The sequence below is a fragment of the Gambusia affinis genome, linkage group LG19 (genome assembly GCF_019740435.1).
Source record: "Gambusia affinis linkage group LG19, SWU_Gaff_1.0, whole genome shotgun sequence".
Taxonomy (NCBI): Eukaryota; Metazoa; Chordata; class Actinopteri; order Cyprinodontiformes; family Poeciliidae; genus Gambusia; species Gambusia affinis.
In genome coordinates, this window is record NC_057886.1 from 16200294 (window position 1) to 16216207 (window position 15914).

Here is a 15914-nt window from a genome sequence, read left to right on the forward strand (position 1 = left end):
ACACAAATAATGGCTCTTCTATGTTCCCCTAAAATACCGGCTACAGTTACAGTTGATGTGTACATCTGCACAGTTAAACGTATGTCATCTCTCTGCAAACAGTTGATTTTCTTTCATCCAAGTAATTTAAAGACAACACCGACTCTCAACAACTTCAAACATCTGAAATCATAAGATCAAAAGAACAAGACGGATATTTCAAACTTTTTTAATCCCACCAAGCTACAAATCAGCAGAGAGTAAGTAGCACCTCGTTTCACAAACATCTATGATTACTGATGTGCCTTGATATGGAAAGGTATGTTCTTTGCTCGCCTTTAAACGCTCAATGTTTTCTATTCTGTTTCTTTTAGTTATTCAATCAATTATTTTGACAATCGTATAAGAAATGGCTCATTCTGCCGATTTTTCATTTAATCATGTAAACCTTTTTATACAGTATACATTAAAAGATGGAAATGAACAAATATTTAAAAATTTTTTAACAATAAAATAATAAAATTATTGCCTGAAATGTCATAATATAGCATTCCTTTAGTGTACACTTGATTAAACACGTGTAAAAATATCGACTTTACTTAACATAAATATGATGCAAGGCTGAGCTGTTGATTATTTCTGGATCAATCGATTAATAATTGGATTGTAATAATTGGATTCTCATAGGAAAAATGTTAGAGAATTTGAACCAGGTGAAGCTAAAATTATGCCACTTGAGGAGTTCTGGGTAGAACATTTTACAGACATGTTAAATGTTAAATGTTAAATGCATGTAATGTTTTCTTACAGTTTTGGATTAATTTCTGGCTTCTGGTTTATCTCAGATAATTTATGAATTAATAAGAGGAAACTGCATTTTCACAGCGATACAGGTCTTAAATAAAATAATTACTTGAAAACATTTTTGTGTTTACTCAGGTTATCTTTATCTGATATAACAATTCGTCATTTGATAAGAAAATTTAACTATTTTCATGGATGGATTTTTAGTGTTATGATTACATTTTTATTTTCTCCAGAATTTGCATTTTCTCCCTTCTTTAAAATGCTGGATTGAAAAAAGTTTCCCTATTTGTTTTTTTTAAAAAGACATTAAAATCAATAAGATACTTTATTCATGCAACTCTAGGGTTAAGTATTTGTGTTTAATCTAAGCGAATGCAAAATTAACTCTGATTTGTAATGGTTGTCAATTTTCAGAAGCTAAACATTAATGCCACTATTTTGTTTGCAATGTGAGAATTTTTGCTGATTTTTTTATTGTTAGAAAGACAATGACCCTTACAGCCACTATAAATGCTAAAACCACACACATGTGGCAGGTTTGTGCGTCGCCACACAACAACAGGAAGTGCCTGGCTTGAGACAGGAAGTGGAACAACCAAGAGCTCCTATAAATATACTCTTCATCGTTGAGGTACTTCCCATTCCTTCACTCCTCTTTCTTCCTCCTTCCTTCCCCTCCTCCTCCCCCCAACCTCCTTTTCCTCCCGCTCAACATGCGAGTTCGTGCAGTGGAAATCTTTCACCGCACAATTTCTTTTCCCTCTACTTATACGTTCCATTGAGGAAAACGATAAATACAGGAAAAGATTTGTTTGCAGATTTGTGTCGGGGAACACATAAATGTCTGCATATTTCCGAATTCGACTTCCATAAATCTGGAATATTTCAAGCCTGGCAGTCTAAACAATGTTAAGTGACGCCTGCTATTTTCTCTTAGAGGAATGCAGAGAGACGCGAACAAGTGTGAGCGGAAGGAGCGATTGAATCAAAGTGATAAAAGAGAAAATGAAAGAGCAGCAGAGGAAGAAAAGAGGAAGAATCGAACTGAATTCCTCTGAAGGAGCGGTTTCTGGTTTGGACGAGTCAAAACACACGCCGACATGTCACAGGGAGAGAGTGAATGAGACGGATGAGGAAGAGGAGGAGTATCGTGCTTCAGCAGAGGGACAGGCTCCAGCAGGCTAGTTTCGACCACATGGCCCCTCCTGGCGCTGGGAATACCAAAACCCTGTGATTACCCAAAACACACGAGGTCTGAGCGGGTCTGGACTGAATCCCACTCGGCTACTCTGGACCGTGTGGGCTGCGTGTTCCTTCTCAGATAATCGAGTCTGCAGCTGACCTTTCCGCCTGCCCTCCTCCCTCGGGCCGGATAAACACTTCTCCTGTCACCTCTCACCTTCTGGTTAAGAAAATTCACTCAGACACGCCGACACGGTCCGGCTACTCCAGGAAAGGACATTGTGTTTAACGAAGAATGTCCATGGAGTTTTCAAACTGTTTTTCAATCTTTTCTCTCCTCAATCTTGGCCCAAACAGGCTTGAGGGAAATACTGAGAAAAAAATATAACATTTTCTTCTCTCTGAGTTTAGATCTAACTCAGAGAGAAGAAAATCTCTCAGTTTCTTCTCAGAGACGAAACTCAGAAGGCAAGATTACCTAAGGATTACCTGGCATCTTACCTAAAGATGGCATATTAGTCTTCCTTGAACAGGTTAGCATAGGTTTATGGGTTATACAAAACACGTTCATATCATTTTTTGCACAAAATCATTCTTATACATTGACATTTAGGGCCTCTAGTCATTTTAAACCTAAATTAGCTGCTGCTGGTGTGCAAACAGATGCGCAATTACACAATCATATGTCTTTGAAAAGCAGAAGTGGAGCCTCCTGCATAACCGAGAAGAATGCAGCAAAAGGTTTCTGGATGGTAAGTCAACAACAAAGTACTAGTTTCTTCCTGCAGTAACACCAGCTGACCAAATGTGCTAGAGATCAGCTTGACTTGCTAGGTAACGGGCTGGGCTTCACTGGGGTTGCTAGGTAACAGGCTAAGCTTCGCTGGGGTTGCTAGCTGGGGTTAACCCAAATTAACCCTGCTAATTTGGGTTTTTATTTTGTTTTTTTTTGAAGCACCTAATTTTCCAGACACCAAAAAACATGAACTTTTCGTCAAAAACCACATTGGTATGTTTTTTTATGAGAGCTATAAAAAAAATGTTTCCCACTCATACCAGATACTACAACTAAAAACATTGGAATGTTTCTTAGTACACATCTCTGTGGAACTCAATTCACACGCGCTGATTTCATCACGAAAACACACTACAATGGAAAACAACCAAACAGGCAGAGTAACCTGTATTGCCACGCATGAGTTTAGTTTTGTTGGTACACATAACAGCGGCAGAAAATACCCTGCAGTTGTTTCTGCTCCTGACATCAATTACAAAGCCTGAAATTACAGATTATGACCTAAAAATACAATAAAGAAAGCATAAATTGTCTTATTTCCACCAAATCAGCACAGATTCTAAACTTTAAAATTGGTGAAAGTGATAAAAGCTGAATTTGCAGTCATCAGGAGCGGCAGGCGGCAGCCGTCCCGCTGAAAACCCGGCAGAACAGAACAATAATGCTCTTTTAAACAGCTGAGTGCTGCAACCTGTTTGAAAAGTAGAGCTTTAACGGGCCGCTATATCTGCTGATGAGCCGTTAATCCGGACGGCGCGGGCAGAGCAGAGGAGAAAAACGCAGATGGCAGCGTCACGGCTTACCGGCCACACAGAGGGAGAACTCCTCCATCTCGGCGCGTCCAAACGCATCCTACATCCCGACAAGGTGATCCATGACTGGACCAGAAGCAGTGGAGGATTCAAAATATGTGTCAATATGTGTTCAAAAACTAGTTTAACCCAGCTGACTGTCCGAGCAGGCAGGCAGGTGATGATGCAACATCAGTTAAACAGGGTTTTCTACTCTGTGGGTAAACATGCAGCTCTCCTGTTGTTCAACTGACACATCCCAACCTTGGCTATTTTGATTCAAACCTAAAAGTATAAGTGTTTCCAAGAAGAGTTGCAGATTTAGAATAGGTTGGTTGGACAGTGGGCAGAGGCACACATGGTGCATGACGCAGGTTTAAATGCAGCTAGGGGACTTTTTCCTCCGGTCAGGAGAGAGAAAAAAAAACAGCTGCAAAAGCTTTGTTTGCTTTTGCTTTAAGTCAAACATCTTCATTCAAAAAAAGAAATGTTTGGAATAAAATCCAGAAATCAATCAGGTTTTTTCGCCCTACCGTTTCTGCATCAAAAACAAAAGAAAAGAAAAAAAGAATTAGGTAAATTGTGTGTAAATGGGGGAGGTTGTATAAATATGAATATACACTCAGCCATGCCAGGCTGGTTAACATTTTCGGTGCAATTTCTGTCAAAATATTAAAGTGGGTTTTGATTGTCCAAGCAAAACCAAAAAAAATCTTATAGAAGCAAAAGAAAAAAACCCAAACTTTGAGAGAAAATCTCAAGAAAACCTACAAAATCTTTTTGACTGGTATTAAAGGAGGTTTTGATACAAACTGTATGGCTTTCTGCCCAGTGCAGCACCCCATAATGGGCGCCACAAACACTTTAGTGTAAGCACAAAACGTGTCTCAAATGGCAAATGACTTAGCTATTAGACATTGTTAAATTAAAGAGTAATTTTTTGTCTTTTAAACAATCTAGTCAATTTAAAATCCTTAAGATGATAAAACTTAAGCAAGATTATTCAGCACTGAACTGAAATCCGTTGAAATGCTGATATTCTCTCCGTTTGACCTTAAAAAAGGGCTGAAACTATTCCTGAGAAAATCGCAGCTAACTGAAAATATAAAGAAACGAAAGATGAGTTGAGACTTTCTCCACCCCATTGTAAAATAAAAAAAAGACCACAATCCGTCTCCAATATGAGCCTATAAGCCTTTTTTAGCTTTGCATGAAATGACCCGACTCCATTCTATAAAACTTAATTCCAGATCAAGTTTATTATAATAAAACTTGTTTTTATTACACTGACCTCAAACCAAGTAGTTAAGAGTATTTTTCTGCCGTTCACACATCATAGGCATCTCAGCAATATTATAAACACGAAATTCCAGACTTATGCAGAATCTGTTAACTTTACCAGCATCTGCAGCAGACGGAGACGGAAACTGTGTTTCTTTTTAACCTTCAGAGAAAATGAAACACATTTCTTGTTTATCCGGGAGAACAAACATCGTATACAGTGAGTGTTTGTCTCCTGCCCCCACGCTCACATTCCTGATTGTGGCATTTCTTACCAGTCAAGGATGAGGGGGATGGTAACACAGAAAAAAAAATAAAAATAGGTAGAAAAGGGGAAGTAATATTCCACAAGAAAAATAAAATGACAATGAAATAAAACAGTGATGTAAACACCCCAAATTTTTGGAACATGTTGGCACAGCTTGCTCCTTTTATGACAAAAGGTAACCAAAAGTGGCACTTAAGCTCTCCCTTCATCATTCTTTAGATGCTAATTAGAAGAAGGTCCACCAGAATCACACACACAAACTCTTGATGATAGGAACACTGATTACCACCTATCTTTAAAACTGATTTAAATCTTGGAAATCCACCCATCAAAAAGTAAAAAAAAAACATTAAGAGAAGGAAATATTTGCACATTTTTTGCTGCAAATATTTAAGCGGTGAGGAGTTTTAAGCCTTGAAGCAGCGAGGGATGACGTCGCTCTGCCAGGTAACGCTGAGAGGTTAAGCAACCTGTCAGCAGCTGAGCGCTTAAATGACTCCAAACAATGAAGTTACAGCAACGCTGCTGACATGCACAACTGACAAACCGCATGCAGCGGTTTCCAAAGAATACGCAGCTCCTCTCGGAGTTTGCAAAGCTAATTCTGAGGATAAAAACAATATACCTCCTATACTGTTTCTGGTTACAGGCAACCGGATGACACCTGCTTATTTTAACGCTAAAACAAACGACTTGAGGATTAAGATGAAGGAAAATTTCACCTTAGTTATTCAATGGATTTGAAAAATAAGTCTGGTGACGCTTCAGGTCCTCACCTCAGTCTTTACCATCGAACAGAAACAAAAACATCAAATCTTACCAAATATTTTTGATCTAGTTTCAAGTTAACATTTCTTAGCACACTTGAAATAAGACAAAACCAACTTAAAAGATAAAAAAGCTTGTCTAAGTTGATGATTCCTCAATATTGATGAAAAAGATACTGGTTCCACTTTCACTTATAACTTGGGAAAAATATCTTGTTATAAGTGACATAATCTGCCAGTGGGCCTAGTACTTATTTTTATAAATATTACCGACTTAAAACAAGCTCTTTTATCTTGCTGAAAAGTTACTTATAAGTTAGTTTTGTATAACGTCCTGTGTAAACAGATATTTGCGCAAGAAACTAGACAGGAATACTTGGTAAGATTTGGTGTTTTTGCATCAGTCTACATAATGATTTTTCACCCCATTTTAGGTCCAGGAGAGAAGATGATCTGTTTTTTACAGAAGAGGATTCATCCAGAAGAGAATTGTGACTTTTCTCAGCAGATTAAAGTCATAATTTTAAAATTAAAGTCAGATTTGTGGGCCTAATGTTCTTCTGTAGTTTTGCATCCTATTCAGTACACAATAAAAATGACAGTCAAAGTAGCTGAATTAGTAAAAATGTGTTTACAGAAAGTAGAAATAAAAATTGCAATAGGTTGCATAAATATCTCTCTGCTTTTGTATTGTTGAAGGTAAATTAAAAGATTTGATGTGAAAGCTTCAAATCAAGTATTCTTGTAACCCAGTAAGAATAGTTGTAGTTCTATTGGAGGTAATGATTTACTTGTAACTAATAAATAAATATGGAACAGAAAGCCAAACACCAGCCTCAGTCTGTGGCTGACCTCTCCTCACCCTGAACTGATGTGAGTTTTGGCCGGGCGAAGCCGGTTCGGCGCGCAGCGTTGTACTCGTCGCTCCGTGGAGAACGGCCACCCAAATGCAGCGCGGCTCCGGCGAGCTGCAGTCCACCCCCACCGGGTTCTGAAAGCTCCAGTCTGACCCGGCTGGCGCGGAGCACGGGAGCATAGCGGCAGGCATCTGTGCACCGGGTTCAGTCAGACCCACATCGCTCACCACCACCATGGACCGCTTGGCTATCAGCACCGAGTCGTGGACAGAGTCCAGAAATGGATATCAGGTGAAAGTTTCCTCTTCCAGTCATTCACTCAAACAGTCTGGACTCCAATCCATTGCCTCAGGAAGTTTAATCCCACATTTTCCACACCAGATCCGTTGGATCATCAGAAGGCAGAGGTTCTGGGCAGCAGATGGAGGAATGTGTGTGTGTGGCATCAGAGGCAGGTCTGGTTTCAGAGAATAACTGGCGGCATCCCTCTCACGTCGGTGTCCAGTGATGTTCTGCAAACTGCTCTCTCAGAGGGCTGGACCCTGCATCTGTCCTCCCTCCCACTGCCCTCTCTCTCTCTCTCCGCTAACCTCCCTCTGTATCTCCACTTCCAAACAAATCACTTCATCTCACCCTCATGTCAATCCCAATCTCCTGTTCACTAACTGCAATGAGAATCAGCAAGCCAAACCTTTTTCTCTTCTCTTTTGCTTTCTGTTACTTCTTTCCTGCTGTTTGTTTCCAAACCGGTCTGACAGTCATCGGCAGACAAACAACGGCGAAACTTTCCAAAAAAGCATCAGACATTTGGAATGAAGACTGAAACGGAAAAAGATGATATCTCCGTGGTGGATCCATGCTGGTGCTGCGTTGTGTGCGCAGTGACAAAACTGTGATCCCGACGCTAAATTTCACAAAAGCCGGCACTGCCTCCTCCGCCTCCTCTCCACTCAGAGAGGCAGACAGGGGGGAAAAAAAGAGAAAGAAGCCAATTTCCAGCACAAAGAGAAAAGAAAACATTTGCCCCTGCGTTTGTCTTCTTTAGATTAAGAGCGGAACATAAAGAGGAGGGAGGATAGCGCCAAACATGGATAAAGAGGGAGCAACAAAAGCTGCTGAGAATAAAGCAACTGCATGTCAACATGACCCACTCGCTCACATTCCTGTTTTAAAAATACTGGCACCTCAACCTGAAACCAGATGTTTACGTCCACCAATAAAAAGGCAGAGTGTGCAGCAAGTTTACTCAAATTATTTCTATTGCCCAATTGCCACAATGAGAGAAATGTTGCTAATTACTTTCTTCAAAGTCAAATGTTTACATAAAATATTAATAATATGTTGTAAAACAGTTTGCATGGCAAAAAAATCTAAATCTTGCCAAGTAATTTTGGTCTAGTTTCTAGTGGAAATATCGTATCACACTTGAAATGTGACAAAACTAATTTAAAGGTAACTTTTCAGCAAGATATAGGAATTTGTTTTAGGTCAATAATTCCTAAAATGTTGGTGAAAAAGTCCTACTTCCATTAGTAAATTATTTCACTTATTAAAAAAATGTCTCGTCAAAAGTGACATTTGGAATGAAGACTGAAGCGACTGAAATTTAACAAATTGTTGAACGAATTTTTGTCCAACTTTAGCAATTCTATCAGACTGAATAAAGGAAAATCTGTCAGGAAAAACGCAAACATGGAGTTCTCAGCAAACTGCCAGGATTCCTGGACAGACGCGAGAGCAGCCTACAGGTGTCCAAGTCGCTGCACACACCCCGCCTCCTAGCGTTTGTCACGTCCGCTAACAGTGAGATTAGGCAGGTTTCACCTGCCACACAGCGGGACAAGGACCGACTTGCCTGAAGAGGTCCGTCATCCACACTGACTGTACCCTCCAGGTATGCTGCACGGCGTCAAAAAGGGAAAACACAGCAGGTTCAGACGGCTTGCACTCCGTGATGGGGTGAAAAGTTAAAGAGTAGTAATCTGATCGCTGAGGAATAACAGGAATCCAAACATCTGTGAAAAGTAAGGCATCGGTTTACAGCTTACTGCCAGGAGTTTGTTGTTATTTAAGCTCAGTGTTAAAGCCTCCCAATGCCTGATGGTGATACTGGACAATATAAACACTAGTTTTATACCAAGATGGACTCTTGGATGACTTCTGAATAATTGGTTACAGTAAATAAAATAAAAAAATTTTAAAACCTAGTTCAAAAAATGAGGACAAGTTTACAAGGTGCATTTGTTTTTACACTGATGCTCATGAGAGTGACATGTAAAGTAATACATTGCTAAATATGTTTCCGACAGCAGATTGACATTTGTTTTGCTTTCATATAATATTATAAGAGGTTTATAAAAATGGTTATTAATAGTAGAACATACCTGTGTATAGTGGGGATTTCTGAAACTGTTTGAAACAGAAGCTAAAGTGTCTGCATAAATCACAACAAGTCAGAACCTGGTCAAAACTGTGGGGTACCACAAGGTTCCTAGTTGGGCCCACAAGATCACTCATTCATTTCATTATACCCCCTACCACTAATATGCAAATGTCATTCAGCTGCATAAGATTTCTTCAAGAATTTGGTATTTTTTAACTCTCTTAACTATTGGGGTACATAAAGCAGTTTAAAATGTTTAAAAACTGAAATATACTCTAAGAAGATCAGTGACCTGTTGAGGAAAGTTCCTCAAATGTGTTTAGATATTAGTCATTTGAGCTCTGCTGTTAAGTCAAACTTAAAGAATTTGGGTGTTGTTTTTGACAAATTAACCAATCAGTATCTATTCAGGGTTACTCAAAATAACTCATTCTGGTCATGTGAAAAAACAGGAAAACAGGAACTTGAGATTCCTATTCATAGTTTTCCTGTCATTTAGACTTTTGTAATGCACTTTTTCACACGTATCCAAAAAGACTTGAACACTTTCATCTGGTCCGAAACTCTCCAGTAAAACTTGACGTCATTCCTGTTTCACTGTCTTTGCTCTGGTTAGCTGGTCATTTTAAAATCCAGATGTTAATTTACCAAGATGTTCAAGCGTTTTACTGTATTACTGAAATGTTAAACTACGGAGTTAAAATACAGAAGCCAAAATCTACTTGAAGTCTCAAGATTACGAACCAGATAGAAAACTCCTTCCTAGACTCCTACTTACCATAGTTGTTGTACCGTCTTCAGAGTCCTGAAGCTTTATTATTAAAACATAATTTTCTTTAAAAATTTGGGAAATTACTTTTCTATTTTTATCAAGTTTTCATTTTTACGCATCTTGCGATTTCATCAGTGCAAAGTGCTACATCAACCACACTTCCTGACTTAATACCAGAGGACATGTAGCTTAATAGCTTGAAACGTAGAGCCACATGTTGCTCTTGGCTTGTAATGATTGTATGAGCTAACCTGCCTTCTTACCACAAAAATGAGCAAGTCTCACTAGTTTTCTCCACTTGTACGTTTAAGAAGATTAAGTTGTGTGCAACTGCTTTCCAAAAATCAGGTTAAAACATCAATATCAAATGACATGCACCAAAAACAATGTTAGCTAGTCGTTAGCAATGGCTAAACAGGCCTGAAAGTAGTAACTTCTTTTTGTAATTCAATAATAACATGATGCTGTATACTTTACAAGATTATTTATCCATGTACACATTCACAAATACTTAAGGTCAATTTAGAGAGAACAGTTAACCTAAATGTTTTTGGACTTTGGGAAGATACTGGAGTACCCTGAGAGAACTCATGCATACAGAAAGAGAACTAGCAAATTCCATGCATATAAACCTGCAATAGTCTCTTTAGTAAATTAATTCAAAAGTATTTATTGTGGCAAAGCAAAAAAACATTTTTTCTCCCAAATTATGGAAATGGCATTAATTAGCAAATGATCAAATATATATATATATATATATATATATATATATATATATATATATATATATATATATATATATATATATATATATATATATATATATGTCATTTAGTCAAGAGAGATTGATCATCTCTGTATTTAATGGTTAGAAATTCCACCTTAATGGACATTTAAGTTAACACCGATTTTGTTATTGAAGTACTTCATAGAGTACGTTTTCTCTAACACCGACCTATACAAACTAATACGCAAAAACCCCCAGTGTGTGCATATTCACACAAACAGCCCACACGTCTCACTGAGTCACAGCTGGGTATAAATATTCAGAGCTGTGTAATTATGGCTCCTCTTAAATTCAGAAGCAGGGGGGGGTTCTCTTCTCTCTCTGCGGTTCAGACCAGAGGAACCGCCCTGCTGGGTCGCCATCCAGGCAGGATTCTTTTCTTTCAAGGAGAGAAATGTGAGAAACAAGAATAGGACCCAAGAGCAGAAGTGGGATCGCAATGGGCAGGACAGGGCAGTATGGCTGAAACATAACTTCTCAGATTTTTCCCTAAAAAAGAAATTAACATATTTTCAAAAAGTGGATTTTATTTAAATCATTCCTTCTGCGAGTTGAACGACAGAGAATTAGGCCGAGGCTGCAAAAATGTTTAATCACGAAACAATAGTCACAATATCAGCAGATAAAAGACAAAATTATACAAAAACAATGTCTTAAAATTATTTTTAAAAAAGTAATGTTAATGGGAAAAAAATTGGATTACCGTATTTTTGTTTTGGAGTTCTCATAAAATTACTAAAATAATGCTATCTAGCCACTAGCAACAATTAAACATGTTAGCTAGCTTTGTTTTTTTATCTGCCCTCAAAAGGTAAGCACCAAAAAATAAAGCTAGCTAGCCATTAGCATCAACTAAACATCATAGAAAGTTTTTCTCATCTACCCTCAAAAGGTATGCAACAGAAAATAGTTCTAGCTAGCCCAAAAACTAAACAGGCCTAAAGCAAGTAAATTGAGATGGATGGATAGACAGAGACCAATGAATGGACATGCTGAAACATGCTAAAGCATGTCGACTACTGCGTGACCCTCTACCATCAGAAAAGTTTTTCTTATCTGTCTTCAACCTATCTGACACACTGCAACTTGGTTTTGACAAAGATCTTTAAGTTAAGAAATCAAAAGCCAACATGTGTTACTAATCCCAAGGACATAATACCCCATGGCTCCAGACCGGATTTGTCAACAAGCATATCAGAGGAAAAAAAGAGAAAATAGTTGAAGCAGGACAAAGTTGAGCATTGCTGCTGGTGAAGCAGATAGATTGGGATGCTGATATGTTTGGTCCTATTTAGATCATTGGCCTACAGGAGAAACACAGAAACCTTTCTGAGTCGCTTCCTTGCCAGACAAAAAGTATTTTTCCTAATTTGCCCACACAGCTGTAAAAAATGAGCTTTCCCGGGAAAATACACAGGAAAGAGATGAGTGAACAGTTTCAGTCTGCTGTCATGACCAAACTAAAGTGCAGACACAACGATGGGGTGTTTTCTCTAAACACAGGCTGCAAAACTTCAAGAAAAGGGTGACCAGGGGACAGTCTGGGTTTTCTGCTTACAATGGAAAATCAAACGGCGTAGACAAAAACAAAGGATTGTCCTTGTGGAGAAATCACTCCAGGAAGTTCAACATATCCCTCTCAAATGTATTTAAACTTTTTAAAACCTCAAATAAAGACAAAATTTAAGCACTGCAGCATATGGCTGTAACAAAAAAATCGGATAAATTGTCAACTAATGTAGTGACTGATTAACTGAAGTATACAAACTCTAAAAGTGGCATTTTCTGAAAGAACAAAGCTCTCGGAGCAGCTATTAGGTAAAAACTGTACAAAAAGTATTCACAATTTGCATTTAAGATAAAACAAAACCCTTTGACTGTAAATATGTACCATCCAGAATTCCTCAAGTAGCAGTTTTAGCTTCAAACTCTGTAAACCATTTACTACTAATCACCTTTTGCTATCTAATTACTCATTGGTCATCTAAAAATCAATCAAAAGATCAGACTGCACTGATGTTAAGTCAAGCAGAAACAGTTTAACTTTTCATATTTTGGTGTTAGAAGTATTTTTTTTTTTTTAGCTGCAGATGCATCCTTTCATACAAATGATCAAGAATTCACTAATGTAATAATGTTACTGCATTTTAGACAGTAAAAAGTTCATTTTCTTATTTTAAAAAGCTTTAATTCTTTTAATGCATTTCTAATATTAGAAAAAACATCAGAATGTGCCAATTTTTAACTAATTAATTGTTAGAATAATCAGTAAGTAAAATAATTAGCTGCAGCCGTAATGTTGATCTAAGCTCAAAAACTTCAGTCAATCTCTGCATGGTGATAAGAGTCGATGTCTTGGTCTAGACGGTCATTTTGAAGTGGATTCTACAAATGCAATTTACCAGTTAAAAACGGGGCGTGGCAGTTTGAAGCGAGTTAAAATTAACTTTAATCTCCAGCAAATCTCATTGACTCAGAACCTACAGGCAGAGGGTGTAGTTACCGGGATGTACCGCTAGAGGGCAGCCACAACCCAACGTGTCACCGAGCCAGAGCCCGGCAACACGCTTTTTCCCTGCAAAGGTAAACAGTGTAAGAAAGTGTAAGATGAAATAGTGCAACATGATGACATAACAGCTTTCATCTGTGACCTTTTTTTTGTTTTGTTTTTTTCAAAAGTCAGAACTAAAATTGAATGGAAAGCAGCAGCTGGAGGTCGGAGAGGTCACACCTGCTGGGGGCTTAAATGAAAGGAGGAGGGGAGAAAGGTGGTACATGCAAACCAGGAATAAGTTGTGCAATTTGACAATCTTAAAATTCTCAAACATCCAAAATTAATCTGCACCGTGTCCAATAAGAGGGAAGCCCTTTGTCATTCCGCTCCAGAAAACAATGAACAAATAAGCTTTTTGTTACATGCGTAGCAAATAAAAATGAACTCATGACAAGGGAACATCGGATACACAAGTCAGTGTGTGAAAAACCAGAAAATGCCAGATAGAAAGTGGGAAGGAGAAACAAGGAGGCGGGAATGTTGGCTGAAGTTTGGACCACAAGAACGGGAATATTTACTGGACAGAGTGGGCCTAAAGAGATAGAAGAGGATAAAGAGGGTACATTTGGACAGACTTGTGACCAAAGACAGAAAGCAGTCATCATAAATATAAACTATAAACTTTTCTTCAGACCTTTTTGTAACAAACTAACACAAAATGCTTTATTATCGTGCGTGAAAGAAAAAGGTAAAATAGTTTTTTTGTGTGTGTCAATTCTAGTTTGGATAATAGCTCAATTTCAGCTGCATTAAATGGAAAGCATAGTTTCTAGTGCTGCCCACATATTTAATTTGGATTTAGGTCTGAACTTTGACTAGGCCAATCTAACAGACAACTATATTTTAAACCATTCCACCGTAGCTTTGGCTGAATGTTTTTTCGTCGTATTCCCGATTGTTGTGTGTTTAGCTTCATCCGTCTTCCATTAAACTCCCAGCTAGCCTGGTGACAGCATGATGCTGCCACTACCATGTTTTACTGTGGTGTTTCCTCTACATAATAGCAATTTGTTAGAATTTCTTTTAACGCTTTTTCCTTTTTTCCATAAAGACCAGATCTATTCATTGTAAAATTAAAGTTTTCACACCTGAGCTGTGGGGTCAGTTCAGTTTGCTTGCACTGGATTTTATTTAGATGTATCAGAGGAAAGCAGGATGTGTAAATAGTTTTAAAACCATGACTTTTGCTTTAAAATTATGGGATGACTCTGTTGGTTTGTCACGTAAACTCCTAACAAAATACATTGAAGCTTGAAGTTGACAAATTGGTCCACACTTTATGAAAGCGCTATACTATAATTACCGTATTTTTCAGACTATACGCCGCTACTTTTTTCCCACGTTTTGAACTATACAGCTTATAGCCAGGAGGCTTTTCTGTGGATTTGTCGTCAACCACCAGGGGGCTCTTCAGCAGGAAGTGAATCATTGGAAGTCAAAATTGGAAATCAAAGAAGAAAGCATTGATTTTCATTTAGAACAAGCACATGCTAGAAGCAGGCACAACGGAGAAATGCTTGCAAACTCATACCCCCTTATTATGGAAACAACACGAAGAAGTTCATATGATGCAGCTTTTAAGCTGAAGGTTATTGATCTGGCAGTACAGATCAATAACCGCTGCACGTAAGCTCGGCGTGAACGAATCCATGGTTCGGCAGATATATATGTACACTTCCAGTTTTTGGTTTTTTTCTTCTTTTTTTTTGTTAAACTTTGTAGATGCAGCTTATAGTGAGGTGCGCTCTACAGTCCTGAAAATATGGTACACATTTGCTGTTGCTTTTTCTTGTAACTTTGGTGCAATTAATAGAAATAGAGACAAAGAAAAAATTATAATTTGAAGTACTTTTCTATCAAATCAAAGGAGTAAATATACCATTACACAGTGAGTTTCGAACTGCAAGGCAGACATATACTGGCACAGAGAGCTCACAACATGTAATCCAGTCCACTAAGTGGAGAGATGGTGTTCCACTTTAACATGATTAGCAGGGAGTGGCTCCTCTCCTCGAGCTCATTCTTCATGTTCAGGTCTGGACTGAGGCAGCCAGAGATCAAGTCGATAAAAACCTTTAGCAAAGCTCCCATGCATCTGCTCTCCAATTTATGCAAGATAATTACAGAAAAAGGCAACTAAAGAAGGGCTGCACAGAGGCGCAGTTGGTAGCACTGTTGCCTTGCAGCAACAAGGTACTGGGTTCGATTCCTGGATGTGTGTGTGTGTGTGTGTGTGTGTGTGTGTGTGCGCATGATTGTTTGTCTTGTCTGTCTGTGTTGCCCTGCAAAAGAATGAATCAAAACAAAATTGTTACAGCTAGGGAATAAACAATCAATCACCCTCCTGATTAATTAGGGACCATAAATGTTAGAAAATGGATTATCAACTAAATGGTTCTGGAAATTCATCCCCAGAAGCTTATGGGAATCCAGACTGCTTGAATGTTTGCATGTTTGAAAAGAATTGTGGAAATTCACATATGATTTTCCACAAGTGTAAAAATCAAGAGTTGGAAGTTGCATTTAGGGAGTCTGATTATCACAGCTTTAATCTGGAAATCTGAATTCAGAATGTTTTCTTTTTCTTTTCATGCAAAAGAATGAATCAAAACAAAATTGTTACAGCTAGGGAGGCAAACAATCAATCAACGTATGATTAATTATCCATAAATGGATAAATGGATTATCCA

The 15914-nt window shown here is 38.2% G+C and overlaps 1 protein-coding gene across 8 annotated transcripts in view; it reads right to left on the reverse strand.

The window, feature by feature from the left end:
• Nucleotides 1–15914, reverse strand: part of arhgap23a (Rho GTPase activating protein 23a) — an 81325-nt gene that overhangs the window by 33462 nt on the left and 31949 nt on the right. For 2 of the 8 annotated variants that reach the window (XM_044099906.1, XM_044099905.1), the window contains exon 1: nt 6734–7590. The exons of 3 other annotated variants lie outside the window; for them this stretch is intronic. In XM_044099906.1, coding sequence (XP_043955841.1) covers nt 6734–6964 — 231 coding nt within the window. In that variant the 5' untranslated portion in view covers nt 6965–7590. Of the gene's footprint in view, nt 1–3567; nt 3747–6733; nt 7591–15914 lie in introns of those variants that run through there. 3 more of the 8 variants (XM_044099911.1, XM_044099907.1, XM_044099909.1) reach the window with 2 other exon arrangements.